The sequence below is a fragment of the Leptinotarsa decemlineata genome, unplaced genomic scaffold, assembly GCF_025532065.1.
Source record: "Leptinotarsa decemlineata unplaced genomic scaffold, Ldec_3_MD MMD2_tig00000035_RagTag_RagTag, whole genome shotgun sequence".
In the NCBI taxonomy this organism is placed as follows: Eukaryota; Metazoa; Arthropoda; class Insecta; order Coleoptera; family Chrysomelidae; genus Leptinotarsa; species Leptinotarsa decemlineata.
This window is the reverse complement of record NW_027412540.1, coordinates 10,736,786-10,753,421: the sequence shown is the minus strand read 5'-3', so window position 1 is coordinate 10,753,421 and position 16,636 is coordinate 10,736,786. Positions and strand designations below refer to the sequence as shown.

Here is a 16,636-nt window from a genome sequence, read left to right as displayed (position 1 = left end):
CCGACAACTGCGGTAGCAGAAAATTGGAAGCTGACCTGAATTCGATTGGTCAAACCACCAACAATGACAAGTTGACTTAGGTGTCACACCACTAGGTGGTTCCACTTATGTTTCACTTGCGTTTAAGCAGCTATTTTTATCAAGTACTTTTCTGGTTTTTCACATTTTTTTTTCAATCGAGGACCGCCTGCCCGGTACTGACGATGCCCAATAGGCTAAAACAGCTGTCTACCGGTGGCCCTTAAATTGAAATCAATATGGGAATGATCAGAAAGTACTTATCTATTTATCTTTTGATTTTCATGGAATTATTTTCCAGCAGCTTTGTCAATTATATATATATATATATATATATATATATATATATATATATATATATATATAATATTATATATATATTTATGTATCTATATGTACCTATACCTTTGTATATGCAAATTTTAATTTTTATTTAAGCTTTGATTTCATAATTTTATTCATAAGTGACGTACTGTTCTTTGTAATTAATGATTTACCTACCATATATACGCTATGTATCACAAATGGTGAAAAAAAAATTGCTTCGACAAAAGTATCTGTTACTTGATGGAAAAAAATTAAAAAATCATATTTCAAACTAAAATACGAAAAATTATTAATTAATGTAATTGAAAAAAATCTACACCAGAATTGACTGAATTTTATTTCGTTCTTTGTTTGAAAAATTTGGTGTTGTCAAATTAAAAAAAAATGTATTTCATGGTATTTATTTATATTCATTATTAGAAATTATCATACATCCGTTGAAGAAATGAGGTGAATTTTCATTTTCCTCAAAAAATATTCACTTTCTCGTGAATTTATATTTTGCCCCCTTCAAAATATTTCCCCTCAGATATAACATCCTTGGTCCAGCGGTTCTTCCAATTCTCGAAGTAGTTCTGATATGCACTTTTCAGTATGTCCTTGAGCTCTGTTAGTTCATCGGTTTTCATCTCCTCAATCGTCGCAAAACTCCGTCCTTCCATGGGTCTCTTCAATCCTGAAAAAGTAGCAGGATGCCAAATCTGGTGAATGCGGTGGATGGCGCCTATTTACGGTGTTGTTTTTGGCCAACAATTATGAACAAGCAATGACGGGTGATCAGATGCATTATCGTGATGCAAAATTAATTACTTTTCCACAATATCGGATTTTTTATTCACATTACTCCTCGCAAGCTGTGCATAACTTTAAGATAATACTCCTTATTGACCATTCGACCATGTGGCAAGAACTTCCATGCACTACGCCACGGTAATCGAAGGAAAAGGTGAGCAAAACCTTGACACTTGATCGAACTCGGCGTGCTTTTATGGTCTTGACTCTCCTGAGCTCTTCCATTGGGACGATTAGACTTCGGTTATGATGTGATGAACACATACACATAATTTTTCACCAGTTATGACCCTTTCTTGAGCAATGCCAATGCGACGGTTTTTGGTGATTATTCAGTTATAGTTATCTTGCAGACCGGCAAATTTGTAAAAACGCTGTGCGATAGAGTGCAGATGGGCTCGAATTAATAGAAACATGTTGTAAGAAACACTGTTGTGTATCGGTATTAAAACCTCCCGAAACTTCAGAAGCAAACTAAACTTCTTTGCAGAGGTGAAATACCTTGGTACTACCCTCGACAGGAAGCTAACATGGGACTCTCACCTACAGAGAAGAGCAAAAAGGTCATATATGGCTTATGAACAATGCCGGAGGACCGTGGGACGCACATGGGGTCTTTCATCCCATATGGTCACCTGGATCTACACTGCAATAATAACACCTATGTTATCATACGGAGCCATTGCATGGAGACCAAAAATTCTACAAGCACCGTCCATCCAAAAATTATATGAAATACGGCGATTGGCTTGTTTGAACATCACGTGAGCCATGAGAACAACGCCAACCGCGGCAATGGAAATAATTACTGGTCTGACCCCTCTGGATCTGTACGTTAAGAATGTTAATGGCCATTTTATGATTGAACACGGCTGGTGTAAACCTCGAAGTAGTAATGAGTCAATTGAGGCTAAACCTGAGAAGCGCTTACTGTGCAGGTAGCCAGTGATGCAATTGAACCCAGGTTTGTGTTTATATCAGTACAGACAAATTTAATGAGACATCCGAATGAAAGGGGAGGACAAATACCTGCCCAAGCCCTAATTAATGACCCATCAACAAGCGATTTTGGTTAAATTGGTGACACGTGTGTATCATTGTATTCGTGTCACGTGCCAGTGTAGGTTGTAGGTCCGCTGTACGTGGACCCACTGTGACTCGAAAGTGCATATAGATTATAATGACAAGGAGTCACATTGTCTTCTGCATAATTGTTCATATCGAATCCATCTAGAGGAAATTCTATGGCAACATGTAACTTGCCTCTAAATATTTCTATTAGAGAGAATCTTTTTAAATGAGTGACTTGCATATAGGGATTATGGATTGATAGAGATTTTGTGCATTCTCTTCTTTCCTTGCATCCCGAACACGTCGGTTCTTCATGTCCATTCAATTGGCCAGTTCTTCGTGGTATGGGTAGTGATTCTTGTACTTTTCTGCTGTCGCTCAATTTTTCGTCAATCTCCGTTGAAATCTGTTTTGGTTTCTCATTAATGATATTAACGTCATCATGTTAACCTTCTAAAAGATAACGAAGGAACTCTTGGGTGTCTTGATGAGCTTGGCTCATTGGTTTTTCAGGCTCAAGGCCTTCATGTGTAGTTATCATATAGTGATCAGATACGTTTGATAAAATTACCCTAGAATACTTACATCTTTAGTACTAGAAGACGCAAATATGGGGTCAATCTAAGACGGATCAATGATATTTGTAAAAAAAATGCAATATATACTAAAAACATCAGTAATTCCAATTTTTCATAGGGAAAACACTGGAAAAATTAAAATGTATGATTGTGGTCAAAGAAAACTGACAAATTTTGATGAGGATTGACTGTCAGTTGGTGAAATACTCAATTCGAAGTGATTTTTTTACTCCTCAATGTGAGGCAATGTATTTCATTCATCGAGAAATCAGTCTCATCTAAAAAACCCAATCGGTCACGGTTTTCAAATTCCTCAATGATAATGTTCCAACAATATTTTTTGATAACTATGAGAACATAAGAGAAACCACATTATGAAATAAACGAAAAAGATATAGAAATGATTGTTTTCTGAATTTTCTAGTGTTATGGGTCTTGGAAAACACGTTCCTACCAATTGCGAATAAAAACCTTTTCGTTCGGTGACCCCAATAACTTTTACGTGTCATATACTGCTCCACCACCTTCGCATCACCTAATTCCAGCAAACATTACGACCCTTTTAAATCGTTAAATCAGACCTAGTGAGGAGGAGAGACGCTCCGCGGGAAGTCTCAAGATGGTAGACTAATTGCCGAGCTACGAGGGACTACGTGCAAGTGATTCTCCAGGCGCCTCTTCCTCGTGAACTCGACTCATCTTTGCGTTATCGTAATATTCGTAATTATTTCCGACTTCTTGCAACTCTGAGATCCGAGATGGGGATAATTATCCCATTGTCCGTTTTGTTCTTGTCGCAGAATGCGGTATCCCTGTTCCTTTCGAGCAGGTGAAAGATAAGGCGAATATCAAATGTGAGTTTCATTTACGATTTAGACTAAGCGCACACGGCGATTTTCCAAAGGTCGATTAAAATATCAGCCAATTAAAAATCGCCTTGCATTTATTTGTCTAGGGGCACACTTGAGCAACTTTTCAGTTGAGTTAAAACTTGTACATGTATTCCCAAAATATCCTGAAAATGCAAAGGATTTTGTCGAGTTAACCTTTTTCCTTTATTTCAGTGTCTTGTAGGGTGCTGAATGATGGAATAAACATCACGCATAATTACGCCCACAAATTTTCTTTATCATCTAACACTACATTCTTTCAAAGTTTTATTATACAATTGTGGTCTTTTCTCTATTTCACTTATGAATAATCTTTTGTCAAAATTAGAAAGAAAAGAAAACATTTCAAAACAATTATATATACAAGTATATATACAATAGTTACATTTCTCCCACAAACGGAAGTGGATGGGGGGCAGGAAAAGGGTTGGTAAAAGAAAGGAGGGGGATCAGCAGGATGAGACTTTGATATCGAGCCCCAGGACATCCACAGAGTGAAGCGCCACCTCATAGACCCACGACAGGCCAATGAGAGGCTGGTGTTAACGTGTGGCTCTCTGCCCAACAGAGCCTCATTTCAGCTTTCAGTCTAAGACTTTCCGCTTCCTGCCGAGGCTTACGCGAGATTTATCGAGATGTTGCGATTTCGATACCTCATAACTAAGTGAACTAAGTAGGTGTTACAGAATTCTCACTAGCCTCTTGGAAAAAGTTCATGAAAAAAACAGGTAAGAGTAATTCTGATGTCACGAGAATACGTGAATTATCTTAGCCTTTTCATAAACTGAGCGCGATCGCATTTGCGCCGTTCATGAAAGATATCTAGCATTTCATAAATCAGCTCGTATTTACGGGGCTGATTGTGTAACTCCTAAGGGCCGTGACGTTTCTCGTCAGCGGGCTTTTCGTCAGAAAGAACTTGAAGAATGTATATGACAGCCTCCTGATATGTTCAGTGACCGTCTCGACTCCTGCCAGATCTAACAGATCATTCAATGAAATGTATTTCTCACTGGTCGTGCAGATACGGAGCACCTTATTCTGTATCGTCTCGAGTCTCCGCAGAGGAGTCCTCTTGAGGCTTTAGAATACGGGACAAGCGTACAACATAGCTGGTCTGTAATTTACTGGTTTGTAAATTAGCAGCTTGTTGTTAACACTAAGCTTCGAGTTCCGTGCAATGAGCGGGTACGTGCGTTTAACCGCAGCACTCGCTCGTTGGATCACCAAGCTCAAATGTTCATGAAAATTCAGGCGCCTATCCAAGATAACTCCCAGATATCGCGCGATCCTCTGCTCGTCTACGCAATTACCCTTTACTCGCAACTTCCCGATGATCTTCACGTTAGTAAATTGCTCCGTGAAGTTGACGAGTTCTGTTTTGTTAGGGTTAATCTCGATTTTGTTCCGCTCAAAGTACGTCACGACCAACCTGTCGAGGTGGATCTGAAGCTGTTGCTTCGCCACCTCGCTCGAGAACGAATGTGCGTATATCGCATTGTCATCTGTGTATATACCTACATTGATTCTTGGAAACATCGGAAAGTCGTGCGTGTACCGAAAGTACAAGTGCGGTGACAGGCAGGACCCCTGCGGGACATCTGCTTTTATTGAATAATTCGTAGATCTGGTTTGGTCCACTCTCACACGAGAAGTTCGGTTGCTCAGGTAGAATTGAAGAAACCTTATCACAAAGGCATTCTTGCCGACCACATCTTGGCGGCAAATCCCTCTATCGAAAGCTCTATCAAAAACTTTTTGATGTCCAACAGGACCATAACTGTATTCCTCCCCTGGTTGAAGGGTTCCTTCACCCCGTGACAACCCGGATCAATTGGAAAGTTGTATTCTAACCTCGCCGGAACCCGAATTGCTCCTCGGGGGTTGCAACCTGTATGTTTCAAATGATCGGCCGACTATTACTTCGCCTACAAATCTGTGACATGCCACAGATTTTAAAATAGGCGCGAATCTCGATTGCCTGTGTCCGCGCTTCCATACACATCTTCACATAATGTACAGAATGAACGACGAAATAGTTGCCTTGAAATAATCGCCTGTGTGTCCTAGGCCTAAGTGATGAATCTGAACTGCAAATCGTAAAGCAAGGTCATCCATCGTATGGGAATGAAAAATGACAATCGCAATATATTCCTCTCTGTTAAACTATAGATGCAAGGAGAAAAAATTTTGGCCATATTATTATTTTGCATAAACTTCTTCAAGATCAGTTTCCAAACTGAGATAAAAGGAGACGACATATGTTTTTTTGGTACGATTGCAGTCATAAACCAAATTTGACAAGTATATTGACAATCACCGAATAATATTGTCGCAGTACTCGATTTGCTTATGACGAGAGGATTTATCGCTGTTTCACCGAACCCTCATTCATTCAAATGATGAAAGAACTCATTTGAAAACCTAATGGAATATATATATATAAAAAATTAGATAAACACACTCAGGAATGAACTAACATTGTAAGAAAAAAAATACAAAGAATCACCAAAAACACTGCTACCCAGCAGAATCGATGACAAGGAGATGTGCTGCATTCTGAAAAATGCTCTGGAACCGTTTCTGAAGAATGATCAATGAATACTGAATGAATTTCTCAATACCCAGTTTCTGTTCATGATCTTGATCTTTCTCAATATTTATAAAGATTCATATGCTGAGGTTGCAACTTTGCCCCGATTACACTAAGTTGAAATGCTTTATACGCATCCATGCAAAGTTTCCGTATTTGGAGATGGTTTTATATTTCTATATCTTGTAATCGTATCAATTTTGATGTCTATGTACTTAGAATGTTGAAGGATGAAATTGTCAATACCGAATGTTTCTGTTTTATAATATTGAAGTTGAGGTTAAAACATTTTTTATATCTATTCTATATTTGACAATATTCATTCTTTTGCGAAAATATGAAAATAGAAGTTTCTCCATTATATCAACAAATAGTTCAAGAGAGTCGATTCAAAGGTCACATTTGAACTTCTTTTAGAGGGATATGAACTTAATGGCAGTTTATCCTAATTTGCTAATTTTTATTGTTTTACTCACAATTCGGTTCAGCTTCTAACCAAAAGATGGCGAATTCGAAAATCTTTTTGATAAAATTGATTAATTTACGATTCAAATGCCAATTTGGTTGATGCAGTCACCTTCGAGTCTTGCAATTGTGGACTAGTAAGGAGAATAGTTTTAAAATTGAATTGATGTTCCTTAGTTCCAAAACGTTCATCATAATATTTATCTATTGAAGCAATACTAGTTTTGTTATCGAATGTGAAGGTAATTCGTCTCTGAGATTTATTTGTAGAAATATGATATGATATTTTTTGGGAAAGAAAGTTTTTGGCTTTCTACTACTCCATCTGATACAAAAAAAAGAGATGAGAGAATTATTTTCTTTCGTGTAATTCAATGTTTATATGAAAGTAGCTGTTTCAGGAGGACTTTCTTTCAGTTTGTGTCTGAAAGTTACTTCTTTGCATGATCTACACATTCATGTATAGAGTTTCAAATTGATTACTTCCTTTCTTTCTTTGGAAGATTCTCTCATCTCTTCTTTTTGTATCAGATGGAGTAGTAGAAAGCCAAAAACTTTCTTTCCCAAAAAATTAATCACTCCTAAAAATATAACCCCTTCAATTCATAATATGATAGTTTTACGACAAGTACCAAATGTCCAAAAACTTCTGATCTTGGTGCTGTCACTGCAGCTACAGTCAGAGACCGAAAACGAATCTAGTTCGGCGATGCCGAAGCTTGACTTTGCAACAGACCGCCTAAGAAATGTTAGTTTTTCATCAAAAACTTCTGTCTTTGTATACACTTATTCATTTATCTGCGGCTGTCTCATTTTGGTTTTTCAAACTGAAAGTATTTTGGATCACTATATTTGACGTAATTTAAATCATCGGTTCTCATTTCCTAAGTTTTTATTGAGATTTCTTAATACTGAAAAACGATTTTCACATATAGATATCTATTTCATTTTGTTGCTACCAAAAGAATTTGTATTTTCTTCTCTTGGTGCATCTTCATTGGGTCCATAAACGACTATTATTACTCTAAATAACTTTGAATATGGTCCTGGAACGGCAGTCCTTCAATTGTACATCGATTATCGTTCGAGTTTATGATGGGTCGAATTTTGTTTTCGAACAGAATTTATAAAATTCGTAATTTATGAGTAGGTACAACCGAATGGAGATATTCATTAATTTGAAAAAAACGAGACGAAAGTTTTTCACTATTCAATCTTTGTTTTAAGGTATACCTACCAACATAAATATTTGGTGAAAAAGGTGATGTACAAAAAAAGGAGATTATTCAGAATGTATGTTCATGTAGTTTGAGTCACGTTCAAATTGATTTAGTCTTTTTTTGAAAGAGTCGAGAGAATTTTGTACCTTGAGAATTTGTTAAAAATATTGTGAAAATTTCACTTTACTTTTCTTCAACAAAAAAAAAGTTAGACCTCAATGATTAGTTGTCAAATTCGAAACTTGTAGCCGATATAACTAAAAAACCCATTGGATTATGTAACATATACAACTTTGAAGAAAAATTATATTACCTAGCTCGAATATTCTAAAAAAATAACGTATGACAATTATATTCATTCGACAACAAAAACAACAATAATAGAACTCATACTGATATCTCTCCTGAAAATTTCAATGACTTATTTGTTAATATGGCGGACAATATCATTCAATCTCTACCAACGGTATGCAAAGCGGATTTACTGAATTTCAGAAATTTTCAGTGACTGAGAAAGACGTTCAAAGTACAATTAAGTCACTCAAAAATTACAAATGTTTAGACGCCTATGAACTAAATAGTGATAACATTGAAGAGACCTTCGATATATTATTTCAGCCTTCTTCTAAATTGATAAATGTAATATTCACAAATGGTATTTTTCCTGATGTATTTAAGCTATCAAAAGGAGACATTTCTCTTGTTAACAATTATCGTACCATTTCAATAGCCATTAGAATTTTTAAAAAAAGGTCTTTACGCATATTTTGAAAAATATTAATTATTTAACGAATATCAGTTTGATTTTCGTAAGGACCGCTTTACGGCAGGAGCAGTTCTCAATGTGGTGAGTGAAGTAGTCGGCAATCTTGATCAAGACAACCACACAGCTATTACGCTCTGCGACCTCGGCGTTCGACATATTATTGTAGAAACTATTTTATCATGACGTCAGGGGAGTATCTCTATCCCTCATAGAATTGTCAAATAGATATCAAGTAATCAGTAGCAATAATTGCATATAGTTCAAACTTGTTGAATATGGTGTTCCCCAAGGATCACTGTTGGGAGCACTTCTGTTAATAATTTACCTGAGTGACATCACTAACTTCACGCATCCACATACTATCTAGAATCAAATAAAGAGGATGAGAAGGCAGAAAGTTGGTTCGTGACAAATCGACTCAAACTCAGCAAGCTCTGCCGCTATATCAAGTGCAGATAGTGATAAATTACTTGGGTCAGTTGTCGATATTACTTTCATTTGGTCATAATAATCAGTAGATTCATCAGTTGAATTAGACAACGAGGAAATCATTGTGACAAAATCCTTCATTTTGATATAATTTTTTTTACCTTGTGAATGAATCAAATTTTTATTATTTCCATAACTTTCATCAATAAAAGATTCGCAAATTAGTTTACTCCTTTCTTTATACCCACTCCCGTCTCCACTGTTGAAAAGCTGGTAGGGCATTTGAGGAGGTAATAATTTGTCTTTCCGATAATTTCAAAATTCTTAGTATGTCCAAATTTAAAAAAAATCGATAAAAAAAAACATTTTTGTCAAAGAATACGTGAATCATTTCAAATGTTTTTATACTATTTTAATTGTATAACTGACCATTACTTTCGTGCTATGTTTTGACTTGCTACATTTAATTAAATAATGTAGAAGAACAAATTATCTATCTGTCTATATATCTATAATGAATCTGACTCGTCAACAGACTCGTCTAGCAACAGATTCGATTAATGGATAGAAATAGTAATCGCTGCAGTCTAGTCCGGCAAACTGTTCTTTTTTCTTTGGAAGAATTTTAGGCGAAATTATAAATTAGATGATATAGGTTCTGCTTTGCGGTAGATGTTGCAATCCGGATTAGTAACCTGAGACAGGGTTGAAACTTTAAAATATGTTTATGAAGCATGTTCCGAAAGTTATGACTTTGCTCCATTCAAGGAAAGTTGAGCATATTGACGGAAATGAAAATATTTTGGACGAATATCATTTAAAATCTTGTTTGGAGTCATTATTATACCCTGTCTTCGGACGGTTTATATTAGATTATGCCTCAGTGAACATAGCTTCGACACAGCATTTGCAAGACCACGGTTTAGCTGACTATTCGTATATTCTTCATTATACGAGGCATAATAACTTGATCAGCGAATATTCCTTTGTCAAAAGCCATGTTCTAGAGAACATATATTGTTCTTTTCTGTTATTATTGTTATAGTTTTTCCTTCTGTTCATTTTATTGTAATTTTTTTTTATAATCCTGTCAATTTGGTTCTTTATTTTCCTGTCCATTTGAGGTAAATGACAAAGGTTACTTTTAATGATTTCCGTTATTATTTCCTGAGGTTACTTAGAGATTAGGCTTGCTTTCCTGGAATCAAGAACGGAATCGTCAAGAAATGTTCTCTCATAGGTCAGAACGCAGTCGAATATCTCTATTCGGTGAATAATATTTTCTTTGTGCATGCAATGGTGAACCCACTGAATTCCTGAAATAAAAAATATTTTTGAGTCACTGTCAAAATCATAATGAATGAAAATGATCATCCATGGTATCTTTTGTTTCAGGACACGAAGAACATCAGCCTGGACGGGGAAGAGAACGGCGAAGTGGATCACGAACAGGATTTCATCGAAAACGGTCGAGACGGCCTAACGGGCACTCCGGACTCTGCGAATTCTCGCAACGACAAAGAACTCGATGACCTAATGTATGTCGAAACGGCCCCAAGACTTGCATAATGCATGCGTTGAGCATTGTTAGCGCTCCTGCTTCCCAGCCCGGATCTTCGCCGCCGCCCCTGGCATCCGACGCGCCCCTTACCGAGAATGGGGACGGGTGGAAGCCCCAAGGGCATACGACTAAGTTGGAACAGCAACCCTATTAGTGAAATCATTTCGCTGGATGACTACGTTATAGGCTGAATTAAAATATATATTTATATCGTTATTGAGGCATATCTTGTTTACTGTCCGATCTAAATTCATAGTTTTCACTTCGTTCAATATTTGATGGGGGTTTGCCAACTTGTTGAAGTTCATTTACGTAGCTGGGTCAACTGTTGGTCAACTCATCTGGCTAGAGACTTATAGTTTTTTGATTATTACATTTACTGATACCAATATCTTCATTATTTTTTCAAAATGAATTTTTTCATGAGAAAACAATTCATTAAATTTTTACAAACCATCTAGTATCTCATCTCATTCACAATCTCATTTTTCAAATTCACGATTTATTTCGTGGTGTATGTAGCCGTCTACGACGATAGTATTTACATCCAACTCTAAGTCACATTGTCTGCTCTTGGTGAGATATAAAAAGAAGATAGACGAAAAATACACCTGACCTAGTTTTGAGACTACTCTGGAAGTAATTCAGATCACGGGATTTCTTTTCAAAATAATCAAATCGCTATTTCACAATTACTAGTTTTTACTGAAAAATATTGGCAGAATCGGGAAACGAAAATTTCACCATAGAGATTCACGTCATGCATCAATGTTTCTCACTCTACATGTAGGGTCGACTGGGTACGGTTGAAACAATTTAGCTGTGAAACAATACAGACTCATAGAAACAGAGAGAGAGATCCAACACAAAGAATAATACCTGATGTAACCCAAATACAGTCAAATTTACCTGAAGCACATGAAATACCTGCACTGAGGAGTCCCAAGCCATGGGTGGTTGAAACAGCGATTGGAGTCAGTTGAAACACATACAAATAATTCAATTAATACTAATGAAACATGATCTATGTTTCATAATGCTAATTATACGAATAATTATGGCACCACATGACAACAATAATCAATCTTCAAGATTTCATCACTTCCAAAACATCAGCCTTTTACTCGTAGTAAACATTTGAAGAAATTGCAAAAAACGATAATGATTTCGGAATAAACTTAACGAAAACATTTTTTAAAATAAATAAATTTTGAAAATCAACTAAATGAAAGACAAGTCTGAAATTATATAAAGAATAATAATAAAATTAACATTCTGAATAAATAAAAAGAAAACGTTTTTTGAATCAAATAAACATTCAAACTGAACTAAAGAAAACACTTCTTGAATGAAAGAAACACTGAGAATTAACTTAAGGAAAATATTCAGCTTAGAGATTAATCAGAGTCGCAATTGTGGCAAACATAGCTGAGACTACATGAAGTACATTGCATAAAATTTTCTTCGGATGTGCTCTCTGAATATGGTGCTAAGCAAATTTCCTCACCTCACCCGAATTCTCGGCATCTACAAAAAATGAACATTAATATATTTTTTGTTTCAACCGAACCCACAAAAATGTTTCCACCGTCCCCAACTCCTCCATTGGTAAAATATTCTTTATAGTTACGACAGTTATAATAACACATTGAAAATAGTCACTATCCCTTATTCGACAAGCGTCATAACAATCACAAACACACACTCAATACATTCACTTAAAAAAATAATATGTTCAAAATCTTAAAAAGAACAGATAATATAGACGTTAATTTCAGAAGAAAAAGGCTTACTTTTGGGTAATAAAAATCAATATGGGATCCTGCACACAACAAAAATGCGCGGGAACAGACATGGCACTGAATTCGGGTTTGGACATGTCGTCCGCTTCGTTTTCCCCTTGCACCCCTCACTCTCCGCGTAACCGTTCACGAGATATTTGTTATTTTTCAACCGTCCTCAGACTGTCATCTAACAGCTTCCACGTTTCATTATGAATATCTGTGAACATTTTCAGCAAACAACCCCAAACACCACAGATTCCACCATCACACTAAAAAATAGTATCATTCAATTTGAACGTGTTTGACAATGTTTTCATGTGAATGATAGTGTTTTGAACTTTCATTGTCCAGAATGAGAAAAAAGTCAATAAAATATTAAAAAAGCTTACTACCTGAATATCCGGATGAGTTGGTTAAAAAATAAAACGATATCAAAAATATTGTGACCAGAAATGAAGGTGAATTAATTGAGGTGTTAAACGATAGTAAAAAAGGTACAAACATCAAAACTAATGAAACTAAAAAACAGAGAGAAAACAATGAAAATAAAAAGGGTAAGACATATATTTGACATATTCGTTTGTTTCTTGAAAATTCAGTCATAATTGATCGACTCCACAAGTCTGTATACTGCTGACACCAGTTCATTTTTCCAGGTTGGATTGTAACTGGCTGAAACTCATCATTTAATTATTGAAGAAAATTGTCTTTAAAAAATCTTCAGCATACTAGATTATCAAATATAAAGGGTTATTTTTCTACCAGAAAAACCAGGAAATAAAGTGACCATATAAGGGAGGTGTCCTGCGAGAATGAAACCTGACAAAAAAAATATAATTCACAATTTGAAAAAGTTTATTATCCACAAAAGTATTCATTCAATTACATAATATATAAAATGTAGTTCAATTCATAATAGTATAAATGAAAATGCTTTTAGCTCCTTTGTCTCAATGAAATTGTCTATACTCGTACACCGCATAGGATAATTTGTGAATTTTCTAAAATTTCCGAAAAATATTTCAAAATGAAAAATTAGAAAAATAAGATATTTGAAAAATAATTTTGATAGCTTTACTTTTCTGACATTTGACTATTCCTGTGTTTTAGATTACATTCGTTGTTGAAAAATTTTCATGAAGAAATAATGAATTGCTTATTCGATGTTTTTGTTGAATTTTGACGGTTTCTCCAAAGTCAATTTGCGTTCAGACCTATACTTTTCAAAAATTTAAATGTATTGAACTTCAACACAGAATTGGAACATATTGGAACACTTCATTAGAAAGAGTCACAAAAAAGTAATTATGTGGTAAGGGATCTCATATAAATTAAAAATTGTGCGCGTATGCTCCTAATAAAAGGCCTGTACCTTTTTAAATCATCTACACTTTCCTGTCAAGGTGTCCTTTTCCGAATAATTGAGCTGCTTCTCTATTAAGAAATCGCTAGTATGATTTTCCCAGATGTTCATAAAAAAATTGTTCAAAATGTTTCTCACCCGAATGAAAACATTTATGAATACCCAAGTTGCAATTTTCGAATTTTGAAAAAACAATGAGGACATTATCAACTGAACCTAGGGCACCAACGAAATAAGTTCTTTTTGGAAAATTCCAAGAGTCCAAATCGAAAAGCTCACATTTCTGGTCAAATATTTAATGAAGTGAACTATACCCCAAATTTTATTTCAACTTGTTATGAGAGTGAAAAATGTTATTCAGAATGATTTTTCAACGATATCAAAAACCAATTGTTTTCGAATGATGCAAACTAGTCATGAATGTATTGCAGGAAGAGACGTTTGATTTATGAAAAGTGAGAAATAAAACTTTGTTTTTTTACCACTTTCATTTGTAACTGATGTTACTGCAGTTTCGTCTTATAAGGACATTTTCAAAACAATTACAATAAACTGAAAATAAATCCTAATGTTAGCCCTACATGAGTACCTGAAATTTGTCTATCTGTGATAATGTGGACAGGAAAATTTGATAAATGATGAGTAAACTAGATGGATTTAAATCATTTAGCAGATTACATCCGCAATGGCGGTTTATCCCATATCAAACAATCAGAAATCAAGAAATTTATAACTCTAATATAACAGAGACAATTGCAGGTTTATATAATCTTCTTGGGGTTATCTAATTTTCTCTTGAATGTCAAAGATTAAGTGGACAAGAAGAAGAAATCTGGAGTATATAAGCTTAAGTGTCCGGAGTGTAATAGTGGACGAAATTTCTCAAAACGGTATGCTGGACATGAAAAGTCTTTCAGACTAGGTAAAAATGATTCGAAGTTTTCAAACCATTCCTTGGAATGTAACCATGAGTTCCCAAATCTTAACGATACGGAAATTTTGCACAATGCAAGGAAGGGTTGGAAACTGAATTATTTAGAAACTTTGGAAATTCATAAGCATAAGCATTGTGGATGTAAACTGCCAAATGATCGAATCGATCTAGTTTACTCATCAGTTTTCAACTTAGCGTATCCTCATTGTCACAGGTAAACAAATTTCAGGTACTCTATTAAGTTAAGGACATCTATCATTACCTACAGTAGCTATATAAGGGATAACATGACGTATTTTTAGTTTATCGTAATAGTTTGAAAATGTCCTCGTAGGAGGAAACTGCAGTTATAAATAAAAATTGTAAAAAAAAAAAGTAAATGAAAGATTCGTTTCTCATTTTTCATGTTGATCTCATATCAAGTTTTCTACATCCATCAATTTATTGACGTTTGATTTGTGATTTGTTTATTTCTCATGTAGACAATATTTTTGGCTCTTATCTTTCTGTTCCCACATCAAAACCTCTTTAGTGTTTATATAACGTATCAATCTTCAGTTGTTTAAACTATTCTCAGATATTAATTTATTCAAAAACTACTTCCATTACGGACCATAATATTGAGTATTCAGAGTTTGCGTTTTCGAATCCAAAGAAAATGAAACAATCAGTAGTGTATTCAAAGTGAATTCATGAGAAGATGTATGTATTCATAAATACTATTTTCAGCATTCAATGAGTTTGAGTAGCAATTTATGGAAAAATACGTTGGTTTCATTAAAACTCTGTGTTATAATTTTGAAGCCCCTTGAAAATGTTAGCGAATCATCATGTATATATTTTATGTAAAGATAAAAACGGACATATCATGAATAAATACAAATTAGAAATTCATTGATTATTTTGTAAAATTTAAAGAATATTTAGAAGCGGTGTCAAAAATAAAAATATGTAGATGTTTTATTGAATTCTTGCAAGTAGTATCAGTGTAGCAAATGCTGTTGAAATATAATAATGTTCGGTTGAAAACCAAAGAATGATTTAATTATGTTTTCTTGATATTCATGGAAACTGGCGTTAATTATAAAAATTCTTGAATTTCCATAGTTTGAATAGAATATTGCCAAATTTATTAAAATAATCGTTACAACAGAAATATTTTGATTGTAAAGATTGTTTAATGCAATAAAAAGGGTTGTTTGCCAGTAGTGGTTACTAACACCGTAAGGTGTGACAATTACATCACACAGAAATTTTTTTCGAGTTCGTGTTTGATAGTCTTCAAAATATTACTGTTGTAGTTAACAAAAAAATGTCATGACCTGTGTTCTGCTTTTATGAGTTTAGAAATATTCAGGTGAATTCTAATATGAGGATATTAATGTAAGACCAATGTTCCCAACTTTACAATCATTGAATAAGTATGTATAAAATCTGCCTTGTGAAATACATTATTTTTTAGCTTCATTTTGTAGTGTCGCTAATAATGTTATATACCTCTATATATATGTAAGGTAATCTTGTAATGTAATAGTCATTGGTAATATATGTCCTCCATTGTATATGTGTGTATTTCTTCCAAAATTCCTCAATATTTATCAAAAACCTGAAACCTGGGCAAAAATTCACAAGGTGTAACATAAGTATGTTAAAATATTCCAAGTGACGTATTCCCAAGACAATTGTTAAAAAACAATATATATATATATATATATATATATATATATATATATATATATATATATATATATATATATATGTATATATATATATATATATATAAATATATATATATATATTGTTTGTTGATATATATATATATATATATATATATATATATATATA

At 34.3% G+C, this 16,636-nt stretch overlaps 1 protein-coding gene across 1 annotated transcript in view; it reads left to right on the top strand.

Moving 5' to 3' along the window:
* LOC111509913 (heterogeneous nuclear ribonucleoprotein C) overlaps positions 1-16,353 on the top strand; it is a 650,389-nt gene extending 634,036 nt beyond the window's left edge. The window contains 2 exon segments of the mRNA XM_074171869.1: positions 10,545-10,701; positions 10,704-16,353. Of these exon segments, the coding sequence (XP_074027970.1) occupies positions 10,545-10,701; positions 10,704-10,864 (318 nt within the window). The 3' untranslated portion in view covers positions 10,865-16,353.
* The last annotated feature ends 283 nt before the right edge of the window (positions 16,354-16,636 follow it).